Raw genomic sequence first — 24,639 nt, 5'->3', positions numbered from 1 at the left:
CTGGAGGATTCTGGGTGATGACCGGAGAGTTGACTGCTGGGACATGATACAGTACAGCACTGGAGGATTCTGGGTGATGACCGGAGAGGTGACTGCTGGGACATGATACAGTACTGCACTGGAGGATTCTGGGTGATGACCGGAGAGGTGACTGCTGGGACATTATACAAGACAGCACTGGAGGATTCTGGGTGATGAACGGAGAGGTGACTGCTGGGACATTATACAGGACAGCACTGGGGGATTCTGGGTGATGACCGGAGAGGTGACTACTGGGACATTATACAGGACAGCACTGGAGGATTCTGAGTGATGACCGGAGAGGTGACTGCTGGGACATTATACAGGACAGCACTGGAGGATTCTGGGTGATGAGCTGAGAGGTGACCGCTGGGACATTATACAGGACGGCACTGGAGGATTCTGGGTGATGACTGGAGAGGTGACTGCTGGGACATTATACAGGACAGCACTGGAGGATTCTGGGTGACTGCTGGGACATTATACAGGACAGCACTGGATGATCCTCTGTGATGACCGGAGAGGTGACTGCTGGGACATTATACAGGACAGCACTGAAGGATTCTGGGTGATGAGCGGAGAGGTGACTGCTGGGAAATTATACAGGACAGCACTGGAGGATTCTGGGTGATGAACGGAGAGGTGACTGCTGGGACATTATACAGGACAGCACTGTAGGATTCTGGGTGATGAGCGGAGAGGTGACTGCTGGGACATTATACAGGAGAGCACTGGAGGATTCTGGGTGATGACCGGAGAGGTGACTGCTGGGACATTATACAGGACAGCACTGGAGGATTCTGGGTGATGACCGGAGAGTTGACTGCTGGGACCTTATACAGGATGGCACTGGATGATTCTGGGTGATGACTGGAGAGATGACTGCTGGAACATTATACAGGACAGCACTGGAGGATTCTGGGTGGTGACTGGAGAGGTGACTGCTGGGACATTATACAGGATAGCACTGGAGGATTCTGGGTGATGATTGGAGAGGTGACTGCTGGGACATTATACAGGACAGCACTGAAGGATTCTGGGTGATGAGCGGAGAGGTGACTACTGGGACATTATACAGGAGAGCACTGGAGGATTCTGGGTGATGAGCGGAGAGGTGACTACTGGGACATTATACAGGAGAGCACTGGAGGATTCTGGGTGATGACCGGAGAGGTGACTGCTGGGACGTTATACAGGACGGCACTGGAGGATTCTGGGTGTTGACCGGAGAGGTGACTGCTGGGACGTTATACAGGACAGCACTGGAGGATTCTGGGTGATGACCGGAGAGTTGACTGCTGGGACATTATACAGGAGAGCACTGGAGGATTCTGGGTGATGACCAGAGAGGTGACTGCTGGGACGTTATACAGGACAGCACTGGAGGATTCTGGGTGATGAGCGGAGAGGTGACTGCTGGGACGTTATACAGGACAGCACTGGAGGATTCTACGTGATGACCGGAGAGGTGACTGCTGGGACCTTATACTGGACAGCACTGGAGGATTCTGGGTGATGACCGGAGAGGTGACTGCTGGGACATTATACAGGACAGCACTGGAGGATTCTGGGTGATGAGCGTAGAGGTGACTGCTGGGACATTATACAGGGCAGCACTGGAGGATTCTGGGTGATGATCGGAGAGGTGACTGCTGGAACATTATACAGGACAGCACTGGAGGATTCTGGGTGATGAGCGGAGAGGTGACTGCTGGGACATTATACAGGACAGCACTGGATGATTCTGGGTGATTACCCGAGAGGTGACTGCTGGGACATTATACAGGACAGCACTGGAGGATTCTGGGTGATGACCGGAGAGGTGACTGCTGGGACATTATACAGGACAGCACTGGAGGATTCTGGGTGATGAGCGGAGAGGTGACTACTGGACCATTATACAGGACAGCACTGGAGGATTCTGGGTGATGACCGGAGAGGTGACTGCTGGGACATTATACAGGACAGCACTGGAGGATTCTGGGTGATGACCGGAGAGGTGACTGTTGGAACATTATACAGGACTGCACTGGAGGATTCTGGGTGATGACTGGAGAGGTGACTGCTGGGACATTATACAGGACAGCACTGAAGGATTCTGGGTGATGATCGGAGATTTGACTGCTGGGACATAATACAGGACGGCAGTGGAGGATTCTGGGTGATGACCCGAGAGATGACTTTTGGGACATTATACAGGACGGCACTGGAGTATTCTGGGTGATGACCCGAGAGGTGACTGTTGGAACATTATACAGGACGGCACTGAAGGATTCTGGGTGATGACCGGAGAGGTGACTGCTGGGACATTATACAGGACGGCACTGGAGGATTCTGGGTGATGACCGGAGAGGTGACTGCTGGGACATTATACAGGACAGCACTGGAGGATTCTGGGTGATGAGCGGAGAGGTGACTGCTGGGACATTATACAGGACAGCACTGGAGGATTCTGGGTGATGAGCAGAGAGGTTACTGCTGGGACATTATACAGGACAGCACTGGAGGAATCTGGGTGATGAGCGGAGAGGTGACTGCTGGGACATTATACTGGACGGCACTGGAGGATTCTGGGTGATGACCGGAGAGGTGACTGCTGGGACATTATACAGGATGGCACTGGAGGATTCTGGGTGATGACTGGAGAGGTGACTGTTGGGACATTATACAGGACAGCACTGAAGGATTCTGGGTGATGACCGGAGAGGTGACTGCTGGGACATTATACAGGACCGCAGTGGAGGATTCTGAGTGATGAGCGGAGAGGTGACTTATGGGACATTATACTGGACAGCACTGGAGGATTCTGGGTGATGAGCGGAGACGTGACTGCTGGGACATTATACAGGACAGCACTGGAGGATTCTGGGTGATGAGCGGAGAGGTGATTGCTGGGACATTATACAGGACGGCACTGGAGGATTCTGGGTGATGAGCGGAGAGGTGACTTATGGGACATTATACAGGACAGCACTGGAGGATTCTCGGTGATGAGCTGAGAGGTGACTGCTGGGACATTATACAGGACAGCACTGGAGGATTCTGGGTGATGACCGGAGAGGTGACTGCTGGGACATTATACAGGACGGCACTGGAGAATTCTGGGTGATGACCCGAGAGGTGACTGCTGGGACATTATACAGGACAGCACTGGAGGATTCAGGGTGATGACCGGAGAGGTGACTGCTGGGACATTATACAGGAGAGCACTGGAGGATTCTGGGTGATGAGCAGAGAGGTGACTGCTGGGACATTATACAGGACAGCACTGGAGGATTCTGGTGTGATGAGCGGAGAGGTGACTGCTGGCACATTATACAGGACAGCGCTGGATGATTCTGGGTGATGACCGGAGAGGTGACTGCTGGGACATTATACAGGACAGCACTGGAGGATTCTGGGTGATGAGCGGAGCTGTGACTGCTGGGACATTATACAGGACAGCACTGGAGGATTCTGGGTGATGACCGGAGAAGTGACTGCTGGGACATTATGCAGGACAGCACTGGAGGATTCTGGGTGATGAGCGGAGAGGTGACTGCTGGGACATTATACAGGACAGCACTGGAGGATTCTGGGTGATGAGCGGAGAGGTGACTGCTGGGACATTATACAGGACAGCACTGGAGGATTCTGGGTGATGAGTGGAGAGGTGACTGCTGGGACATTATACAGGACAGCACTGGAGGATTCTGGGTGATGACGGTGTCGTTGTTGTCAGGTTCCTATAAGGTTTCAGGACGTCGCTGTCTATCTCTCCATGGAGGAGTGGGAGTATCTAGAAGGACACCAGGATCGGTACCAGGAGGTGATGATGGACGAGCTCCGGCCTCTGACATCACCAGGTGAGAGGAGACTCTTGTTGGCTCCGGGGGATGTGATGACGTCTCTCGGGCTCGTCCTATAATAGATGATTTTTCTCCAGACTTGCTCTGGTTTTCTCTACATTTTCTCACAGCTTTCATTCCCTGATTATTCTCTTCTGATCTGTGAGTCGCGGTTTCTCCGCTGTCGTCTTCGTCCTTGTGCGAAAATAATGGAGCCTTGAACCAAAGCTGTTGAGTCTGTGTTCATTTTTATGGAGTCGATATAAAATGAACCTACTCCGACTTCTAAAATATATAATAAGTTGGATTCAGTACAATGCAGGATGAGCTGTAAATGTTTTCATAAGATTTTGGGAAAGTTTTGAAATGTCCTATAAATGTCTTCTATTCCTGATCTCAGGATCTCGGCTTTCGGTTGAGATGAATCGGTGCTGTGCTTTATGCACATGCTCAGTAGTGACCAGGACTGTGGAGTCAGAGTTGGAGTCAGGTATATTGAGGAGTCAGAGGTTTGGCTTACCAACTCCACAGCCCTGACTTGAACCTTCAATCCTATTAATATCGGGCTTCATAGGAAAACCTTGGCGGTAGAGACCGGGGTCTTCTACAGGTCCCTGGAAATCATGACAACCCATTGTTGGGACCCTGCGATTAAGTGACTGATTGGTTATTCCATTCTCGTGCCAATCACTGGCTCTGTCAGGCTGTCAGCAGCAGTGAAGTGGTTAAACAGCAGCAATCCGAGCTCTCTGCACAGACACTCACCCGGCATCCTCCATGCATGAGCACCAGATATCAGGAAGGGGTTAAAGAGCCTTATCACATGATGTCAGAATGTGCGAGACGAGGATTTCTCGCCTCAAGGGCTCAAGGACAGCAAAGTGTCAGGCGGTCCGCTCCTCCTCTTCATGAGGTCCGATCAGAATGTCTTCTCCAAGCTACATAAGTGGGATGATGACGCAGGTGTTGGCCCTGCAGGGACATCGGGCAGCATAAGGGTGATAATAAATGTAAGTTTTCCTGAATCCCTCTACAACATGCGCGCTGCCGGAAGTGCATTCCCGGAAATCGGTCTATATGTGTGGCGTGGCAGGTTCCGGTCACCATGCAGAATCGTGCAGTGACAGAGTAAAGATGGCTGCTATCTCTGACAGCAGACCATCCCTGTACATCAATACGGGAGCTGCACCGTTTCCTGCCCACCTGTCCCTGTCAACGATCGCTGTGATTGGTCGGTCATCTCTGAGCAGCCAATCAGCGTGTTGGCAATAAAGTTGCAAAAAAAAAAAGACATTGCAGCCATCAGGCCTAAATGAACAACTATCTTTCATACCTTTTTTGTAGATAGAGGGCCTTTTAGGGTTTATTTTAGAGAGGGTTAGCCGCCGGTGAGTGGGGGGCGCCATTCTCGTTCCCCATAGGGTGCCAACCTCCGCGCTAGGTAGGGTCAGTTAGCCCTTAGTTTACTGTTAGGGCCATGTTAGATCCTATTTTCTGTCTCCTTTTCTGACCTTGCCACATTTTATCCTGTGTCGGATCCATGCGTGCTCAGTGACCCCTGGTTCTAATATGTATATGTATACCATCTATCCTGGCCTTGGTGATCCTGCGTCTCTGTGCACGCAGTTATGTACTTTATACTGTGACTAGGTACTGCACATTACTTTGTGGTATGTGATCTGGGGTGACCCCATTGGTTGCTGGCCTTGGGCTCACTGGATCACTTTAGGACGCTGATATATCGTAAGGAGCTCTGCGATTGGTGCGTTACCATAAAGAGCGTGTATGTTTTGAACACGCCCATCGCTGACATGTGATATTTGTGAGATAATCCTTGAGTATCGTTTGCGCATGCGCAGGAATGGTGCGCTCCATATGCGTTCCACAGACCGGATGGTGTCATCTTTCTTGCGTCCTGTTAGTTCGCGCACAGGATGTGATGTCATACCCGGAAGTGTAACGCTAGTGTTAGTGTGCAGCATGTCTATAAGAGGCACCATATCAGTTTGGAAAATGTACCAGCCGTCTAACATATCCAGTGAATGGAGGCATGATTATGGGCACTTTTACTCCCCTGATGACAAAAGGGAAACGCGTCGGGAGCCCGCCTATTTAAGACTTCATACCCATCACTAATGGAGGATCAGATAAGTTTTGAAGTTTCCTCTTTGATTGTATGGTATCTTTGTAACACCACAAAGTGATATTGTTTATATGTGGTTATATGCTTTGTTTCAAAAAATTGTGGAAAAAAAAACATTTTTCTATATGCTCAGCTTATTTCTTTATGTACTAAGCTAGCCCACATTATCCCTCACAGTCATATATTAGATACAGTTGTATGAAAAAGTTTGGGCACCCCTATTAATCTTAAGCTTAATGTTTTATATAAATTGGTGTTTTTGCAGCAGCTCTTTCAGTTTGATATATGTAATAACTGTTGGACACAGTAATGTTTCTGCCTTGAAATGAGGTTTATGGTACTAACAGAAAATGTGCAATCTGCATTCAAACAAAATTTGACAGGTGCATAAGTATGGACACCCTTATCATTTTCTTGTTTTAAATACTCCTACCTACTTTTTACTGACTTACTAAAGCACTTTTTTTCGTTTTGTAACCTCATTGAGCTTTGAACTTCATAGCCAGGTGTATGCAATCATGAGAAAAGCTACTTAAAGAGGCCACTTGCAAGTTGTTCTCCTATTTGAATCTCCTCTCAAGAGTGGCATCATGGGCTCCTCAAAACAACTGTCAAATGATCTGAAAACAAAGATTATTCAACATAGTTGTTCAGGGGAAGGATACAGAAAGCGGTCTCAGAGATTTAACCTGTCAGTTTCCACTGTGAGGAACATAGTAAGGAAATGGAAGAACACAGGGACAGTTCTTGTTAAGGCCAGAAGTGGCAGGCCAAGAAAAACATCAGAAAGGCAGAGAAGAAGAATGGTGAGATCAGTCAAGGACAATCCTCAGACCACCTCCAGAGAGCTGCAGCATCAACTTGCTGCAGATGGTGTCACTGTGCATCGGTCAACTATACAACGCACTTTGCACAAGGAGAAGCTGTATGGGAGAGTGATGCGAAAGAAGCCGTTTCTGCAAGCACACCACAAACAGAGTCGGCTGAGGTATGCAAAAGCACATTTGGAGAAGCCAATTTCTTTTTGGAACAAGGTCCTGTGGACTGATGAAACCAAGATTGAGTTGTTTGGTCATACAAAAAGGCGTTATGCATGGCGGCAAAAAAACACAGCATTCCGAGAAAAACACTTGCTACCCACAGTAAAATTTGGTGGAGGTTCCATCATGCTTTGGGGCTGTGTGGCCAATGCCGGCACCGGGAATCTTGTTAAAGTTGAGGGACGCATGGATTCCACTCAGTATCAGCAGATTCTTGACAATAATGTTCAAGAATCAGTGACAAAGTTGAAGTTACGCAGGGGATGGATCTTTCAGCAAGACAATGATCCAAAACACCGCTCCAAATCTACTCCGGCATTCATGCAGAGGAACAATTACAATGTTCTGGAATAGCCATCCCAGTCCCCAGACCTGAATATTATTGAACATCTGTGGGATCATTTGAAGAGGGCTGTCCATGCTCGGCGACCATCAAACTTAACTGAACTGGAATTGTTTTGTAAAGAGGAATGGTCAAAAATACCTTCATCCAGGATCCAGGAACTCATTAAAAGCTACAGGAAGCGACTAGAGGCAAAAGGAGGATCTACTAAATATTAATGTCACTTTTCTGGTGAGGTGCCCATACTTATGCACCTGTCAAATTTTGTTTGAATGCAGATTGCACATTTTCTGTTAGTACAATAAACCTCATTTCAAGGCAGAAACATTACTGTGTCCAACAGTTATTACATAGATCAAACTGAAATAGCTGCTGCAAAAACACCAATTTTTATAAAACATTAAGCTTAAGATTAATAGGGGTGCCCAAACTTTTTCATATAACTGTATATACCTGTTCAATATAATGTATATTGATTTGGTTTATTGACTGATGGGAATTATGCTAGTGAGGATATGGTCATTTGGTGGACCCTAGGATAGTGTGGTAAAAGAATCCACCATTTTATCTGGGAAGTGGTCTTTTCACAGGTTATGTTCTGACCATTTCTGTACACAGGATTCTCTGTACTACTGGCGAATTTTTTCCTGTTTGCATTTTTTTTTTAAGTACTTTATGGTACGTCTTGTATTTCTGGATGCACATTTCACTTTGGGCCTTTTTAATTAATTTTTCTAATAAAGGTTATATTTTATCCCTATGTTATTTATTATCATAAACAATTGGGTACCACTTTAGCTAATTTTGGAGTTTTTCTGGAGTATGGCAGGCTTCCTGTCAACAGGTATAGATACGAAATTATGGATCACTGAGGCCAAGGAGGTCTTTTCAGACCGTACTTTTGTACAGAAAAGGTATACTCCTTCATTCAATACAGCGTTTAAGGACCTCACTAAGACCTATAGAGACCAAATTGTATCATGGTGGGAAGTGCAAAGCCTAGATAACTATATAAAATCAGGCATTGTACCACGCCACCTCAGGATTGCTTTGTCACCAGGTTATCGTTATAAAAATCCAAATTTATTGATTAAATGGGAAAAAGAAGCAACAGAAAGTTCATTGAGACTTATGAAACTTTAGTTGGAAGAGGAAAGAACCAATTTACACAATCTTAATGAATCTCTTAAAGAACAGATTGAGATCACAAAAAAATTCTCAGCAGAACCCGAATTCCTAAACAAGGAGTTGGGTCTCCAAAATGGTCTAGAGAAATTTCAGTTTCATCTGAAAGAACGCATAGACTATATAGTAGAGACCTTCAGGAGTTCAGAGACAACAAAGCATATTCCATATCTATAGGACGTACCCAGAGGGGACCGGAGACTGATATTTCTTCCTCTGAAACAGAAAATTCTGATTCAGAAACTCGGCCTAGATACTTGAAAGGTAGAGGAAGAGGGAGAGGGGGCAATCGTGGCAATAGGGGAGGTGGTAGGAGATCTCCTCCAAGGGACGGTTTTTTAGAGTATAATTATTCTCTGTACAACCGTCTAAATTCCCGCAGCGGCCGCTGAAAACTGGTACCTCCCCTAATACGAAACACAATAAATATTTGTCCCCCCTCCCCTCATCTAATCAATCTCACAGGAGCTCTGCTGCAGAACACGAATCGCAGGCCATTTATCCTCTAGGCCTATCAACCACACAGAAATGTGCATCTTGAGTAAAGATCTTTCCTTTGTCCCCACTACTGATTTCAATCATTTTGAAACCATCAAAGACCTCAATCTCTTCATCTTTCCTTTGTCCCCACTACTGATTTCAATCATTTTGAAACCATCAAAGACCTCAATCTCTTCATTAGGAAATTGAGGTGGAAAAAACACTTTAATCGGGAGAATAGGAGGACCTGTTCTGAATTAGGCATTGCAGAGGATTTACTTCAGGATGTGAGGTTCCTCTATCATTTGGGAGACAGTAATTGTGCTTTTGATGGGAATGGTCCTTTTACAACCCTTAAAAATAAAAGTAAAAATATGCCTCCGGCATCTGGTGACCCTGGATCTATAGACGTTTTTCTTGATTTTGTTACTAAAGACATTATGGACTTATCCTCTACAAAAACTTCTTCTAGGTATAATTTAACGAAACTTGAAATGCAGAGTCACTGTAATCTTGAAAGTGATACCAATATTACTATTAAAAAATCTGATAAAGGTGGGAATATAGTAGTAATGAATACTGGGGACTATAAAAATGTATGTATGACGTTACTTAATGATCGTACTAGTTATGAAGTTGTAGCCACCAATCCCACAACAGGTCTTATGAGGGAGCTGAGGCTTCTGGTTGATGAGGGGGTTGCCACTGGAGTTTTGGACAAAAAGGAAAGAGATTTTCTTTATTCAGAATACCCGACCATGGCCACTTTCTAATGTTTTCCTAAGATCCATAAAGGTTGTAATCCCTTAAAGGGTAGACCTATAGTGGCGGGAACCAATAGTATTACACAAAATCTGGGTATTTATCTTGATCAGATACCTAAACCATTCGTGGGATCAATGAGCTCTTATATTTGCGACACCACAGACCTTCTGAGTAAAATAGATGGGATCTGCCTTGAACCTGATCTGTTACTGTGCAGCATTGATGTAGAAGCACTATATACTTCCATTCCACATACGATGGGATTACAAGCAATAGACCACTATTTAAGTACTAGAGGTCGTCAATTTAGCAGACATAATACCTTTGTTCTGCACACTCTGGAATTTTGTCTCAAAAAATTTTTTTTTCTTTTTGACAAAAAGTACTTCCACCAGCTCAGGGGTACTGCGATGGGGAGCCCTTGTGCCCCCTCATATGCTAACCTGTTCCTGGTCTGGTGGAAGGAAACTATGGTCTTCTGTGAACCAGCCATCCCTCTGAGTGACAATGTCATCGTTTGGCTGCGCTATATTGATGACATACTTGTCACTTGGAGGGGATCTGAAACTCTTTTTGGTGATTTTGTTACACAACTCAATATGAGCAATATTGGTTTACGATTTACACATGAGTGTAACTACAATAAACTGCCGTTTCTTGATGTCTGCATTCAGAGAAGTGATAATGGCGAATTGAGCACTAGTAATTACAGAAAACTGACAGCCACAAACTCTCTCCTGAGATGGGAGAGTGGCCATCCGGGCCCTCTTAAAAGAGGTATTCCAAAAGGACAGTATTTAAGGATACGTAGGAATTGCTCTGATCTCAGTGTTTTCAAAAAGCAGGCCAATGACTTACATGGACGTTTTATTGAGAGAGGCTATCCCAAACACATTCTTTCTGAAGCCTACAATAACTCACTGATTAAAGATCGTAAGACTCTGTTAACCCCGAAGATTGTCAAGGAAGAGGCCAACGTTTCTAGGTTTATTACCACTTTTTCTAGTTGGGCCAAAGGGGTCAGAGAGATTCTTAGACGTCACTGGCCTGTTCTACTCATGGATGCAGACATTAGAGAGACGGTGGGTCCCTCTCCTCAAATCACTTTTTGTAAGGGTAGGTCACTCAAGGATAGGCTGGTACACAGTTTTTTCAAAGAGACTTCTGATCCATCATGGTTGGGTAATGAAACAAAGGGCTGTTTCAGATGTAGAAATTGCTGTGCATGTAAATCTGTGACGAAGGGTAGGTCCTTTCTGGGGAATGTGACCGGGAAGGAATACACCATACGACATTTCATTAATTGCCGTACCACAGGAGTAATATACAAAGCCACATGCCGTTGTGGCATGGAATATGTGGGCAAGACTAAACGGGAATTTAGAAAGCGCATAAGAGAACATGTCCGTGACATTGTTAACAAACGTGACACCCCGGTATCGAATCATATCAATGATAGTCATGGGGGTGATGTCAACTATATTCAGTTTATGGGAATTGATAAGATTATACCCTCTGCAAGAGGTGGTAACTGGGACCAAAAAATCCTACAAAAAGAATGCAAATGGATTTTTTGGCTTAAGACATTGAAACCATCAGGCCTAAATGAACAACTATCTTTCATACCATTTTTGTAGATAGAGGGCCTTTTTGGGTTTATTTTAGAGAGGGTTAGCCGCCGGTGAGTGGGGGCGCCATTCTCGTTCCCCATAGGGTGCCAACCTCCGCGCTAGGTAGGGTCAGTTAGCCCTTAGTTTACTGTTAGGGCCATGTTTGATCCTCTTTTCTGTCTCCTGTCTCCTTTTCTGACCTTGCCACATTTTATCCTGTGTCGGATCCATGCGTGCTCAGTGACCCCTGGTTCTAATATGTATATGTATACCATCTATCCTGGCCTTGGTGATCCTGCGTCTCTGTGCACGCAGTTATGTACTTTATACTGTGACTAGGTACTGCACATTACTTTGTGGTATGTGATCTGGGGTGACCCCATTGGTTGCTGGCCTTGGGCTCACTGGATCACTTTAGGACGCTGATATATCGTAAGGAGCTCTGCGATTGGTGCGTTACCATAAAGAGCGTGTATGTTTTGAACACGCCCATCGCTGACATGTGATATTTGTGAGATAATCCTTGAGTATCGTTTGCGCATGCGCAGGAATGGTGCGCTCCATATGCGTTCCACAGACCGGATGGTGTCATCTTTCTTGCGTCCTGTTAGTTCGCGCACAGGATGTGATGTCATACCCGGAAGTGTAACGCTAGTGTTAGTGTGCAGCATGTATATAAGAGGCACCATATCAGTTTGGAAAATGTACCAGCCGTCTAACATATCCAGTGAATGGAGGCATGATTATGGGCACTTTTACTCCCCTGATGACAAAAGGGAAACGCGTCGGGAGTCCGCCTATTTAAGACTTCATACCCATCACTAATGGAGGATCAGATAAGTTTTGAAGTTTCCTCTTTGATTGTATGGTATCTTTGTAACACCACAAAGTGATATTGTTTATATGTGGTTATATGCTTTGTTTCAAAAAATTGTGGAAAAAAAACATTTTTCTATATGCTCTTCTGATTTCTTTATGTACTAAGCTAGCCCACATTATCCCTCACAGTCATATATTAGATATATTTGTAAGCAAAAAAGGATATAGACATTCATTTCAATATAATATATAAATATCCTTCAGGCCTAATGAGGAACCCAAATACACTAAACTATTTCTCATTCCTCATTCTCCATTGATAATTTAAATAAAGAGATCAAAAATACTCAAAAAGTCTGCTATTTCAAATTTTTATTAATGTTATCACAAGACATACACACACCCCATAAAATCATGTCAATAACCCCTAAGACATAGAAAGCCCCAGTAAAATTGAGGCAGTGTGGTCAAAAGGTATCACTATAGGCACATAGAATTAATGTAGTTTACAGAGTTGAAGTGTAGGATTATATCAGTAGAGTTCCAGACCTCTTAGTTACGTGGGATATGCCCCATATCCCTAATGGATTACCACAAAACATGCATAAATAGAATACATACCCATATATATAGGCCATAAACAAATCATATGACATTTACAAGAAAATGCAGATTTTTACATAGAGGGATATATTCATATGAGATTATCATATAGCATATATAGACTGAATACAGGTCCTCATAATTTAAGGAAAATATCCCACTGTACAAGTCATTGGATTATTATATAACACATATAGGTAGAGTATAAATCCTCATAATTTGAGGGATATTTCCCATATACAGGCTAGTAGGATAATCTCAATGGTCACAATAATTATAGCTTACATATAAGCCTCATAGGCTAGTATATAAAATCGGATGCATGTCACCAGTCATAAGGATCAGAACAGAATCCCATTCAGCAAACAAGTGATATCAACATTGTAATACCCCCAGGGCAGGCATAATACAAACCAATGCCAAAGTATTGTGAGACCACACTGCCTCGTACCCCAACGCGCGTTTCGCGTGCTGCTTCGTCGGGGGGTACAGAGTATTGAGTATTTTTGATCTCTTTATTTAAATTATCAATGGAGAATGAGGAATGAGAAATAATATATTAGATATATACCTGTTCAATATAATGTACATTGATTTGGTTTATTGACTGATGGGAATTATGCTAGAGAAGATATGGTCATTTGGTGGACCCTATGATTGATAGTGTGGTAAAAGAATCCACCATTTTACCCGGGAAGTGGTCTTTTCACAGGTTATGTTCTGACTAGTGTTGAGCGAGCACTAAAATGCTCGGGTGCTCGAAGCTCGGGCCGAGCTCACTGTGATACTCGGGTGCTCGACCCGAGCAACGAGCCCAATGTTAGTCTATGGGAGACCCGAACATTTTTGCGGCAGCACCCCCGGCAGTCTGTAGACAGCCTAAAAAGTGCCCAAAACGATAGTGACAGTGCTCAAATGACATGGGGACAGCATGAGGATCGCCCCAGGAAGCATTTCTGACCCCCAGGTCACTGCTGTCAACAACGTGGTCAGAGGTATTAAGCCACTTTTACAGGCTCACAATAAAACGTTCAAAAACGAAAGTGAAAGTGCTTTCCTGTGAAATATGTCAACCCCTTAACGACCATGGGTCTTTCTGTTTTTGTGTTTTCCTTTTTTGCTCCCCTTCTTCCCAGAGCCAGAACTTTTTTAATTTTCGTTCAATATGGCCATGTGAGGGCTTATTTTTGCGGGACGAGTTGTACTTTTAAACACCATCACTGGTTTTACCATATCGTGTGCTGGAAAATGGGAAAAAAATTCCAAGTGCAATTCCACAGTTGTTTTTTGGGTCCTTTTTTTACCACGTTCACAGATTGCTAAAACTGACCTGCCATCATTATTTTCCAGGTCGTTACGAGTTCATAGACACCAAACATGTATAGCTTCTTTTTCATTTAAGTGGTGAAAAAAAATCCAAAGCTTGCTAAAAAAACAAAAAAAAATGACGCCATTTTCCGAGACCCTTAGCTTCTCCATTTTTCGGGATCTGGGGCCAGGTGAGGGCTTATTTTTTGCGCGCCGGGCTGACATTTTTATTGATACCATTTTGGGGTAGATCCGATGTTTTGATCGCCCGTTATTGCATTTTATTGCAAAGTTGTAGCGACCAAAAAAACTTAATTCTGGCGTTTAAAATTTTTTTCTCGTTACGCCGTTTACTGATTGTTTTAATTCTTCTTTTATATTGATAGATCGGGCGATTCTGAACGCGGCGATACCAAAGATGTGTATGTGTTTTTTTTATATATATATATATATTTCAGTGCGGGCTCACCGCCGGAGCCCCCGCTGAACCGGCCTTCCCGACCTGGTGCGTACTATTACTGACCAGGTCGGAAAGGGGTTAAGGAACATCCTTTCCAGGGTAAAGACTTGTGTATAAGGTAAAATAAATAACCAAAAACAAAAATACTCCTCCACACCTTGGGCTATGTTCACAAGTAGCATTTTTTATGTGTTTTTGCACGTTTGTATTGCTTTCAACCGTGACAAATGCATTCACCGGGAAATGTCATTTTAACATTTTACAACCTTATCTGGCCATGTGCTGTGTGACACATGCATACAGTGCTAAAAAGACACGGGAAGAGCATGGGGAAGACCCCTGGAAGCATCTCTGACACCCAGGTCACTGCCTAAAAGTGTGCCCATCAGAAGTGATCCTTGCCGCATCAGAAGATGCAGACTTGCAACTATCCCCGTGCAAGTCCTTGTCCCAGGGCAGTGTTCAATTGTACCTCCCCCATAACTTGCAATACAAGCGCAAGTATGCAGCCTGCCACCCACCCACCCCCAGGCTGCAATACCATACTGCTAGCTTGCTTGCACTTGAAATTGGGCCTTTTAGGCATGTGAAGGTGGAATCTGGCCACCACATCATGGCTGCGTCGGTAGCCTGGTATTCATACTCCGTCCCCAGCCGCCCGGCGGCCGGGTGTCCACGCATGGTCCCCAGCGGCCGGGTGTCCATACTCAGTCCCCAGCCGCCCCGCGGCCGGGTGCCCACACACAGTCGCCAGCCGCGTGGGGGTGGCTGGGTGTCCATAAACGGTCCCCAGCCACCCCTATTTGTCCCGGTGCGCCTTATACAGAAGCGCGCATACCAAAACATTACCTGTGCCCTCCCCAGTGCATTTAGTGGGAAGGACAGCCTAACCACAAACACGTGGACAAGTGAATGTGGCCAGGAATGGTCCATCTCACTGATGCCTTCACACTGGGTTAATATTGTGGAAGCCGGGACACAGTTGGACACTGGGATGCAACACGTCCTCCAGACATAGAGGATTGCGGGTCCTGGGTCAATCAGGCTTCAACACAAAGTTCAGAAGGTAGACAGCAGCAGTGGTCGGCCTCCTACACAACGAGTAAATTATTCATGATCATGAGGCCATCCACCTCCTTAGCTTTCTGTTCCTTGGAATGCAAGCGCATGTATGTAGTAGCTGCTAGGCCTGAGGTGGTCAGCGTTTTGGCGCATATTCTACCTCCTTCGAGGATTGCTGGATGTTTTCCTGCTACTATCCCAGTTCTATGACTCCCGTTAAAACAAAGCTTCAGGTGATGAATGATGGATGAGGTGGTGGCAAAGGAGAAAGAGCAGGAGGAACAGGGACCATTCACATCAATATGAGGCCAGCCAACCACACATGTGTTGTAGGATATGTTGCTGTACCAAAAGGAGCGGTTCGGCTACACAGGTATAGGGCATAGAGTGAGTGCAATGCCTACCAAAAATTTCGAGGCACTCCAATGCCCCTTGGAAGTGACATGGAGGTCAGAGGGCGTTAACTAAACCGTTTTTTCCATTTTATAGCAACTGGGTCTCCTGTACACTGTTGGCCTAAGCAGGGAATGGAAGGCTTTCCAAAAATTATTAGGCACTGCAATGCCCCTTGAAACAGACGTGGATTACAGCGTATTAAAAACCTTCTACCCATTATTGGGGAGTGGGTCTCCCTTAGTGTTCGCCTATGCATTGAAAAGCAAAAGCTGACAAAAATTAGGAGGAAATGCAATGCCCGTTGCAAGAGTCGTGGAGGTTAGAGGTAATTAAAAACAACATGTCAATGCCCCTTGGAAGAGCTGTGGAATTCAGAGTGGTTTAACAAGACAGTTTTAATGCCCGTTGCAAGAGTCGTGGAGGTTAGAGGTAATTAAAAACAACATGTCAATGCCCCTTGGAAGAGCTGTGGAATTCAGAGTGGTTTAACAAGACAGTTTTAATGCCCCTTGGAAGAGTGGTGGAGGTTACAGTGGAATAAAAAGACAATATCAATGCCCCGTGGAAGAGACGTGGAGGTCACAGTAGCTTAACAAGACAGTTTTAATGCCCCTTGGAAGAGTGGTGGAGGTTACAGTGGAATAAAAAGACAATATCAATGCCCCGTGGAAGAGACGTGTGTAACGGGTCTGGGAGGCGGAACCTCTGGGCTACTATACAAGGGAGCGGTCCTTGTAAGGGAGCGGGTGGCGACCAGGCAGGCAGTCACAGCAGGTGACCGGGACAGTCTCTGGGTGTACGGGCAGGAGGTCACGGCAAGTGATCAGGGCAGTCTCTGGAAGAACGGGCTGGAGGTCACGGCAAGTGACCGGGGCAGTCTCTGGAAAAAGGGTAGGTACGACCTGTGATGGCTGAACCTCCAGGTAGGCTAGCAAGGCAGATGGAGGATGTGTGCTCCCAGGTGAGCAAGCGAGAGTCTCTGGAATAGCAGGTGGTCACAGCACGTGATGGCGGAGCCTCCAGGTAGGCAAGCAGGCAGGTAGCGGAGAAGCGCTCCCAGGTGAGCGGGCAAGAGTCTCTGGAATAGCTGGTGGTCCCAGCACGTGACAGCGGAGCCCCCGGGCAGGCAAGCAGGCAGGTAGCGGAGAAGCGCTCCCAGGTGAGCGGGCAAGAGTCTGGAATAGACAGACTGACCGGAGTTGTAAGGCAGACCGTCGGACCTCAGGCAAGCAGGCAGGTAGCTGATGTGCGCTCCCAGGTGAGCGGGCAAGTTGGTCCTTAGACAGACTGACCGGAGTTGTAAGGCAGACCGTCGGACCTCAGGCAGGCAGGCAGGTAACAGGAAATCAGGCAGGATTAGGACAGCAAGCTGGCAGGAATCTGGCAGGTAACTGGCAACGGGACCTGAGGGCTGAAGCAGAGTAGAACGGTGCAACAACATTGCTCGGGCACCTCCATTTTGGAGGAGGTGCCTTATATATGGTAAAGTCCTCCGGCCATTGGCCGGGGACTCCTTAGGACGGCGCGCGTGGCCCCTTTAAGAGGGAGGGCGCGCGCCCTAAGCACAGTGGCCGGGAAGGAGCGCGCGCTGCCAGCAGAGCGGGAGAGGGACGCCGGGCACGGAGCAGAGCGGTGAGGGGAACAGCGTCCCTGCCTAGCAGGGGGCAGGGACGCCGGCACTACAGTACCCCCCCCTTTAGGCCCCCCCTTTTTTAGGCCAGATAGAAATTTAGCTAGGATGAGAGGGGCATGGATGTTCTCCCGGGGCTCCCACGTTCTCTCCTCAGGACCAAACCCCTTCCAATCTACCAGAAAAAAGGTCTTTCCTCTTACCCTTTTGGTGGCAAGAATGTTCTCTACCTCAAACTCGTCCTCAGCAGAAACCGGAGCAGGAGGCGTACCTGTAGACTTGGAAAAAGAGTTAAGTACCACAGGTTTGAGGAGAGATACATGGAAGGAGTTAGGGATCCGTAAGTTGGCCGGGAGTTTTAATTTATAGGCCACCGGGTTGATCTGACTGATGACCTCCAGAGGACCGATGAACCGAGGCCCTAACTTGTAAGAAGGTATCTTGAGTCGAACATATTTAGATGAGAGCCAGACTTTATCTCCTGGACGAAATTGTGGAGGATCCAGGCGTTTTTTGTCAGCGTGTCTTTTCATCCGTTCGGATGACTGAAGGAATGCGGACCGGGTACTCTCCCATATGGAGGAAAATTTGCTAACGAGAGATTCCGCAGCCGGGTTGTCCACAGAGGTGGAGACAGGAAAAGGAATCCGAGGATGCTGACCAAAGACTACAAAAAACGGGGATTTGGAGGAGGATTCGCTCTCGTGATTATTATAAGAGAACTCGGCCCATGGTAGGAGATCCACCCAGTCAGAATGATGGGCATTAACGAAGTGCCGGAGGTAACTGGTCAGGTTCTGATTGATCCGCTCCACTTGACCATTGGACTGTGGGTGGTAAGCGGAAGAGAAGTCCAGGGTGACGTCTAGTAGTTTACAAGTGGCTCTCCAGAAACGTGAGGTGAACTGTACCCCACGATCCGACACGATGTGGAGGGGCAGGCCATGAAGACGGAAGATGTGGCGGATAAAGTCTTTAGCCAGCTCGGGTGCAGACGGAAGGCCTGGCAGGGGAATAAAGTGAGCCATCTTGGAAAAGCGGTCAGCGACCACCCAAATGACCGTACAACCGGCAGAGACGGGGAGATCAGTTATAAAGTCCATTGCTATATGCTGCCAGGGGGCAGCAGGTACAGGAAGCGGAAGGAGGCGACCGGCTGGCAGATGTCTCGGAACCTTGTTGCGGGCGCAGGACACACAGGCAGAAACAAAGTCTATTACGTCCTTGTGCAGGGTAGGCCACCAGTAGTGCCGGGTAATAAGCTGGAGGGTCTTTTTCTGACCGGCATGGCCAGCTAGTTTAGACGAGTGACCCCAGTGAAGGATCTTCTCCCGATCAGGTACTGATACGAACGTCTTTCCGGGAGGGAGACGATTTAGACTCACGGGAGCCACCTGCATTACTCTGGCGGGATCGATGATGTGTTTCGGATCTTCCTCGAGATCAGACACCAGAAAGGATCGAGACAAGGCGTCCGCCTTGACGTTTTTGTCAGCCGGGCGAAAATGAAGAACAAAATCAAAGCGAGCAAAAAACAAGGACCACCGGGCTTGGCGCGGGTTAAGTCTCTGGGCATGCTGGAGGTAAGCCAAGTTCTTGTGGTCAGTGTAAATTATTACCGGGTGAAGAGCCCCCTCGAGCAGGTAACGCCACTCCTCCAATGCCAGTTTGATGGCCATTAACTCTCGGTCTCCTATGGAATAATTGCGTTCAGAGGAGGAGAAGAGTTTAGAGAAGAAGCCGCAAGTTACCATTCTCCCGGAAGATGATTTTTGAGTAAGTACCGCTCCGGCTCCAGAGGAGGAGGCGTCAACTTCCAGGAAGAACTGCTTGTTGCCGTCCGGGCGATGCAGCACCGGGGCGGAAGAGAAGGCCTGTTTTAGGGAAAGAAAGGCCTCCTCTGCTTCGGGCGGCCACTCTTTGGGATTAGTACCCTTACGGGTGAGCGCGGAAATTGGGGCAGTCCGGGAAGAGAAGTGCGGGATGAAGAGGCGGTAATAGTTGGCGAAGCCCAGGAACCATTGAATAGCCTTCAACCCCTCTGGTCGGGGCCATTTCTCGATGGCAGACAGTTTCTCAGGATCCATTTGTAGGCCGGTCTGAGAGATAATGTAGCCCAGAAACGGAAGCGAGGTCTGCTCAAAGAGGCACTTCTCATATTTAGCGTAGAGATGGTTCTGCCTGAGCCTGAGCAGGACCTGACGAACATCCCTCCGGTGAGTCTGGAGATCCGGAGAGAAGACCAAGATGTCGTCCAGGTACACCACTACGCAGGAGTAGAGAAGGTCCCGGAAGATGTCATTGACAAACTCTTGAAAGACGGCAGGAGCGTTGCAGAGGCCAAAGGGCATTACCAGATATTCATAGTGGCCGTCCCGGGTGTTGAATGCCGTCTTCCATTCATCCCCCTGACGGATACGAACCAGGTTGTACGCCCCACGGAGGTCCAGTTTGGTGAAGATTCTAGCCCCCCTCAGACGATCAAATAACTCCGGAATGAGCGGAAGGGGGTACTTATTCTTCACCGTGATCTGGTTAAGGCCTCTATAGTCTATACAGGGACGGAGAGAGCCGTCCTTCTTTTTGACGAAAAAGAAGCCTGCTCCCGCCGGGGAGGTAGATTTCCGGATGAATCCCCTGGCCAGATTCTCCTCAATATATTCGGACATCGACCGGGTCTCAGCAGCGGATAATGGATAAATACGCCCACGGGGAGGAGAAGTACCAGGTAACAGGTCGATAGGGCAGTCGTATGGTCTATGAGGGGGTAGTGTCTCTGCCTCCTTTTTATTAAAGACATCAGCATAAGACCAATAAGGAATCGGAAGTCCAGGTAGATTAGCTGGGGCAGGAGAAGGACGGACGGGATGAACGGGAACCAGACAGGTCTTATGGCAGCCCTGTCCCCAGCGAAGGACTTCTCCGGTCTGCCAGTCAAGAACGGGTGCATGTCTCTGGAGCCAAGGTAGGCCTAGCAAGAGGGCGTGAGAGAGTCCAGGCAGAACATGGAAGGAGATACTTTCAGAATGCAGCATTCCCACCTGCAGAGTAATGGATTCAGTGATGAGTTGGATGGGGTGTGGTAAGAGCCCCCCATCCACGGCAGCAACAGACAAGGGTACAGCCAGAGGTTTGGTGGGGATGCGGTATTTCTCTACCAGGGACTGTGAAATAAGATTCCCGGCTGCTCCAGAGTCCAGTTGGGCTAGTTCGAAATAACGGTTCTCCCCGTAGACGATTGAAACTGACAACAGCAGGGATGGAGAGGATTTATTCTTGTCTAGGTGGACCTCTCTGAGCGAACCTAGACACAGGCGTTTCCCGACCTCTCCGGGCAGGCGCGGATCCGGTGCTCCTTACTGCCACAGTAGAAGCAGGTCCCCTCGACACGGCGTAAGTCCTGACGGGTCTTGACCATCTTGGTCTGGTCGACCTGCATAGGCTCAGGAGGGTGTACCTGGTTAGAGACAGAAGGAGTGACGGGTTTCTGAAAAGTAGGAGCTAGACGTGGTAACCTCCTCTCACGGGTGACCTCTCTGGCACGCTCCTGGAACCGTAGGTCAATCCGGGTGGCAAGAGTTATTAAGTCATCGAGAGTGGTAGGAATGTCCCGACCGGCAAGTTCATCTTTAATACGGCCGGACAGACCCTCCCAGAAGACGGAAACCAGAGCGTCGTTATCCCAGGCCAGCTCCGAGGCAAGGGTACGGAACCGTATGGCATATTGGCCCACGGTGAGACTTTCCTGACGGAGGCGTAGCAACGATGATGCGGATGAGGTCTTCCGTCCGGGTTCGTCGAAGACTTTCCGGAAAGCCGTGAGAAAAGCAGGCAAGTTGGACACCAGGGGGTCTCCTCTCTCCCATAGAGGATTTAGCCAGGCCAGGGCCTCCCCGGTGAGATGGGACATGATGAATGCAATTTTGGCTCGGTTGGAGTTAAACTGGTGGGACAATAGTTCAAAGTGCAGGGTGCACTGATTTATGAAGCCCCGAGCCTGGGCTGAGTCGCCTCCGAAGCGAGGAGGTGCAGAAAGCCGAGGTCCGGGGTAGGATATCATGGTGTTAGTGGACAGCGGAGCTGCCGGATTGCGAGACATGGCACTGGCGGAGGTTGTTGGTGGAGCAGTCAGAGTGTCCAGGCGAGTATTGACATTCCGCAGGTGACCCAGGATGGACTCCTGTTGGGACCTTTGACGGGACAGTTCATGACACAGGTCCGAGAGCGAGGGAGCTTTGGTGCCACCGGGTTCCATGGCCCGAGCAAACTGTAACGGGTCTGGGAGGCGGAACCTCTGGGCTACTATACAAGGGAGCGGTCCTTGTAAGGGAGCGGGTGGCGACCAGGCAGGCAGTCACAGCAGGTGACCGGGACAGTCTCTGGAAGAACGGGCTGGAGGTCACGGCAAGTGACCGGGGCAGTCTCTGGAAAAAGGGTAGGTACGACCTGTGATGGCTGAACCTCCAGGTAGGCTAGCAAGGCAGATGGAGGATGTGTGCTCCCAGGTGAGCAAGCGAGAGTCTCTGGAATAGCAGGTGGTCACAGCACGTGACGGCGGAGCCTCCAGGTAGGCAAGCAGGCAGGTAGCGGAGAAGCGCTCCCAGGTGAGCGGGCAAGAGTCTCTGGAATAGCTGGTGGTCCCAGCACGTGACAGCGGAGCCCCCGGGCAGGCAAGCAGGCAGGTAGCGGAGAAGCGTTCCCAGGTGAGCGGGCAAGAGTCTGGAATAGACAGACTGACCGGAGTTGTAAGGCAGACGGTCGGACCTCAGGCAAGCAGGCAGGTAGCTGATTTGCGCTCCCAGGTGAGCGGGCAAGTTGGTCCTTAGACAGACTGACCGGAGTTGTAAGGCAGACCGTCGGACCTCAGGCAGGCAGGCAGGTAACAGGAAATCAGGCAGGATTAGGACAGCAAGCTGGCAGGAATCTGGCAGGTAACTGGCAACGGGACCTGAGGGCTGAAGCAGAGTAGAACGGTGCAACAACATTGCTCGGGCACCTCCATTTTGGAGGAGGCGCCTTATATATGGTAAAGTCCTCCGGCCATTGGCCGGGGACTCCTTAGGACGGCGCGCGCGGCCCCTTTAAGAGGGAGGGAGGGCGCGCGCGCCCTAAGCACAGTGGCCGGGAAGGAGCGCGCGCTGCCAGCAGAGCGGGAGAGGGACGCCGGGCACGGAGCAGAGCGGTGAGGGGAACAGCGTCCCTGCCTAGCAGAGGGCAGGGACGCCGGCACTACAACGTGGAGGTCACAGTAGCTTAACAAGACAGTTTTAATGCCCCTTGGAAGAGTGGTGGAGGTTACAGTGGAATAAAAAGACAATATCAATGCCCCGTGGAAGAGACGTGGAGGTCACAGTAGCTTAACAAGACGGTTTTAATGCCCCTTGGAAGAGTGGTGGAGGTTACAGTGGAATAAAAAGACAATATCAACGCCCTGTGGAAGAGACGTGGAGGTCACAGTAGCTTAACAAGACGATTTTAATGCCCCTTACAAGAGCCATGCAGTACAGCATATTAAAAACATTATTCCCATTATTGGGGAGTGGGTCTCCCATAGTCTTTGCCTATGCCTTCCAAGCAAAAGCTGCCAAAAATTAGGAAGGGGGAACTTGCAATGTCCCTTACAAGAGCCATGCAGTACAGCATATTAAAAACATTATTCCCATTATTGGGGAGTGGGTCTCCCATAGTCTTTGCCTATGCCTTCCAAGCAAAAGCTGCCAAAAATTAGGACAGAGGAACTTGCAATGCTGGCAACATGGACCACGGTCACCCTGGTGGTATAGTGGTCGTGGAGGCTGAGGATAAGGAGAAGAGCAAAAAACAGCCGAAATGAGGAAGCGTATACCCATGTGTGGGTGTGAAGCGATGCATGGGAATACACCTCCTGAAATAACACAGTGGATTTGACTTTATGTTACTGTGCTGTCATTTGGTGGTGATGAGAAGTCTGGCCCAATCCAGCCCTTGTTCATTTTGATAAGGGTCAGCTTGTCAGCATTGTCAGTTGACAGGCGAGTGCGCTTATCAGTTATAATTCCCCCAGCGGCACTAAAAACACACTCCGATAACACGCCAGCGGCAGGGCAGGCCAGGACCTCCAAGGCATACAGAGTGAGTTCATTCCAAGTGTCCAGCTTGGATACCCAATAATTAAAAGGCACAGAGGAATCACGGAGGACGCTGGTACTCCCTCACCATCTTTTGAAACTTTCCACTCCTTGTGAGAGTACCCTGCGCCTCAGGGCCTGTAAGCTGGGCAGGTCTCAGAAAACTGTCCTAGAACATTGACAGTGTTCCCCTGCCTCTGCTGGATTGGAGTTGCGTCTCTCTCGCCTGTATGCCTTAGTTGGGCAGCGAACTGTGACCTCTGCTGCTACCGTGTTCAGATGGGAATTTTTTTAATAGTTCTGCAGCAAGGGCCTTCTGGTACTGCCCCATTTTTGTAGACCTCTCCAACTCAGGAATAAGGGAGTGAAAGTTCTCCTTGTAGAGGGGATCTAAAAGTGTCATCAACCAGTAATGACTGTCACCCAACATTTTGACAATGCGAGGGTCAGGGTTAAGGCAGCGTAACATAAAGTCAGCCATGGGTGCCAGACTGGTAACGGGCAAGACTTCCGTGCCCTCACCAAGATGACGACTGATAGTGTTGAGCGATCACTAAAATGCTCGAAGCTCGGGCCGAGCTTACCGTGATACTCGGGTGCTCGACCCGAGCAACGAGCCCAATGTTAGTCTATGAGAGACCCGAGCATTTTTGCGGCAGCACCCCCAGCAGTCTGTAGAAAGCCTAAAAAGTGCCCAAAACGATAGTGACAGTGCTCAAAAGACATGGGGGCAGCATGGGGATCGCCCCTGGAAGCATTTCTGACCCCCAGGTCACTGCTGTCAACAACGTGGTCAGAGGTATTAAGCCACTTTTGCCGGCTCACAATAAAACGTTCAAA

The 24,639-nt window shown here is 48.2% G+C and overlaps 1 protein-coding gene across 2 annotated transcripts in view; it reads left to right on the top strand.

Moving 5' to 3' along the window:
• LOC141272546 (uncharacterized) overlaps positions 1-24,639 on the top strand; it is a 267,040-nt gene that overhangs the window by 6,413 nt on the left and 235,988 nt on the right. For both annotated transcript variants that reach the window (XM_073683383.1, XM_073683390.1), the window contains exon 3: positions 3,743-3,866. In XM_073683383.1, the coding sequence (XP_073539484.1) occupies positions 3,743-3,866 (124 nt within the window). The remainder of the gene's footprint in view (positions 1-3,742; positions 3,867-24,639) is intronic.

The sequence above is a fragment of the Phyllobates terribilis genome, unplaced genomic scaffold, assembly GCF_046119375.1.
Source record: "Phyllobates terribilis strain yellow unplaced genomic scaffold, ASM4611937v1 Scaffold_1__5_contigs__length_1240528914, whole genome shotgun sequence".
Lineage (NCBI taxonomy): Eukaryota > Metazoa > Chordata > Amphibia > Anura > Dendrobatidae > Phyllobates > Phyllobates terribilis.
Note: the sequence above shows the minus strand (reverse complement) of the source record. Positions and strands in the feature narration are given on the sequence as shown.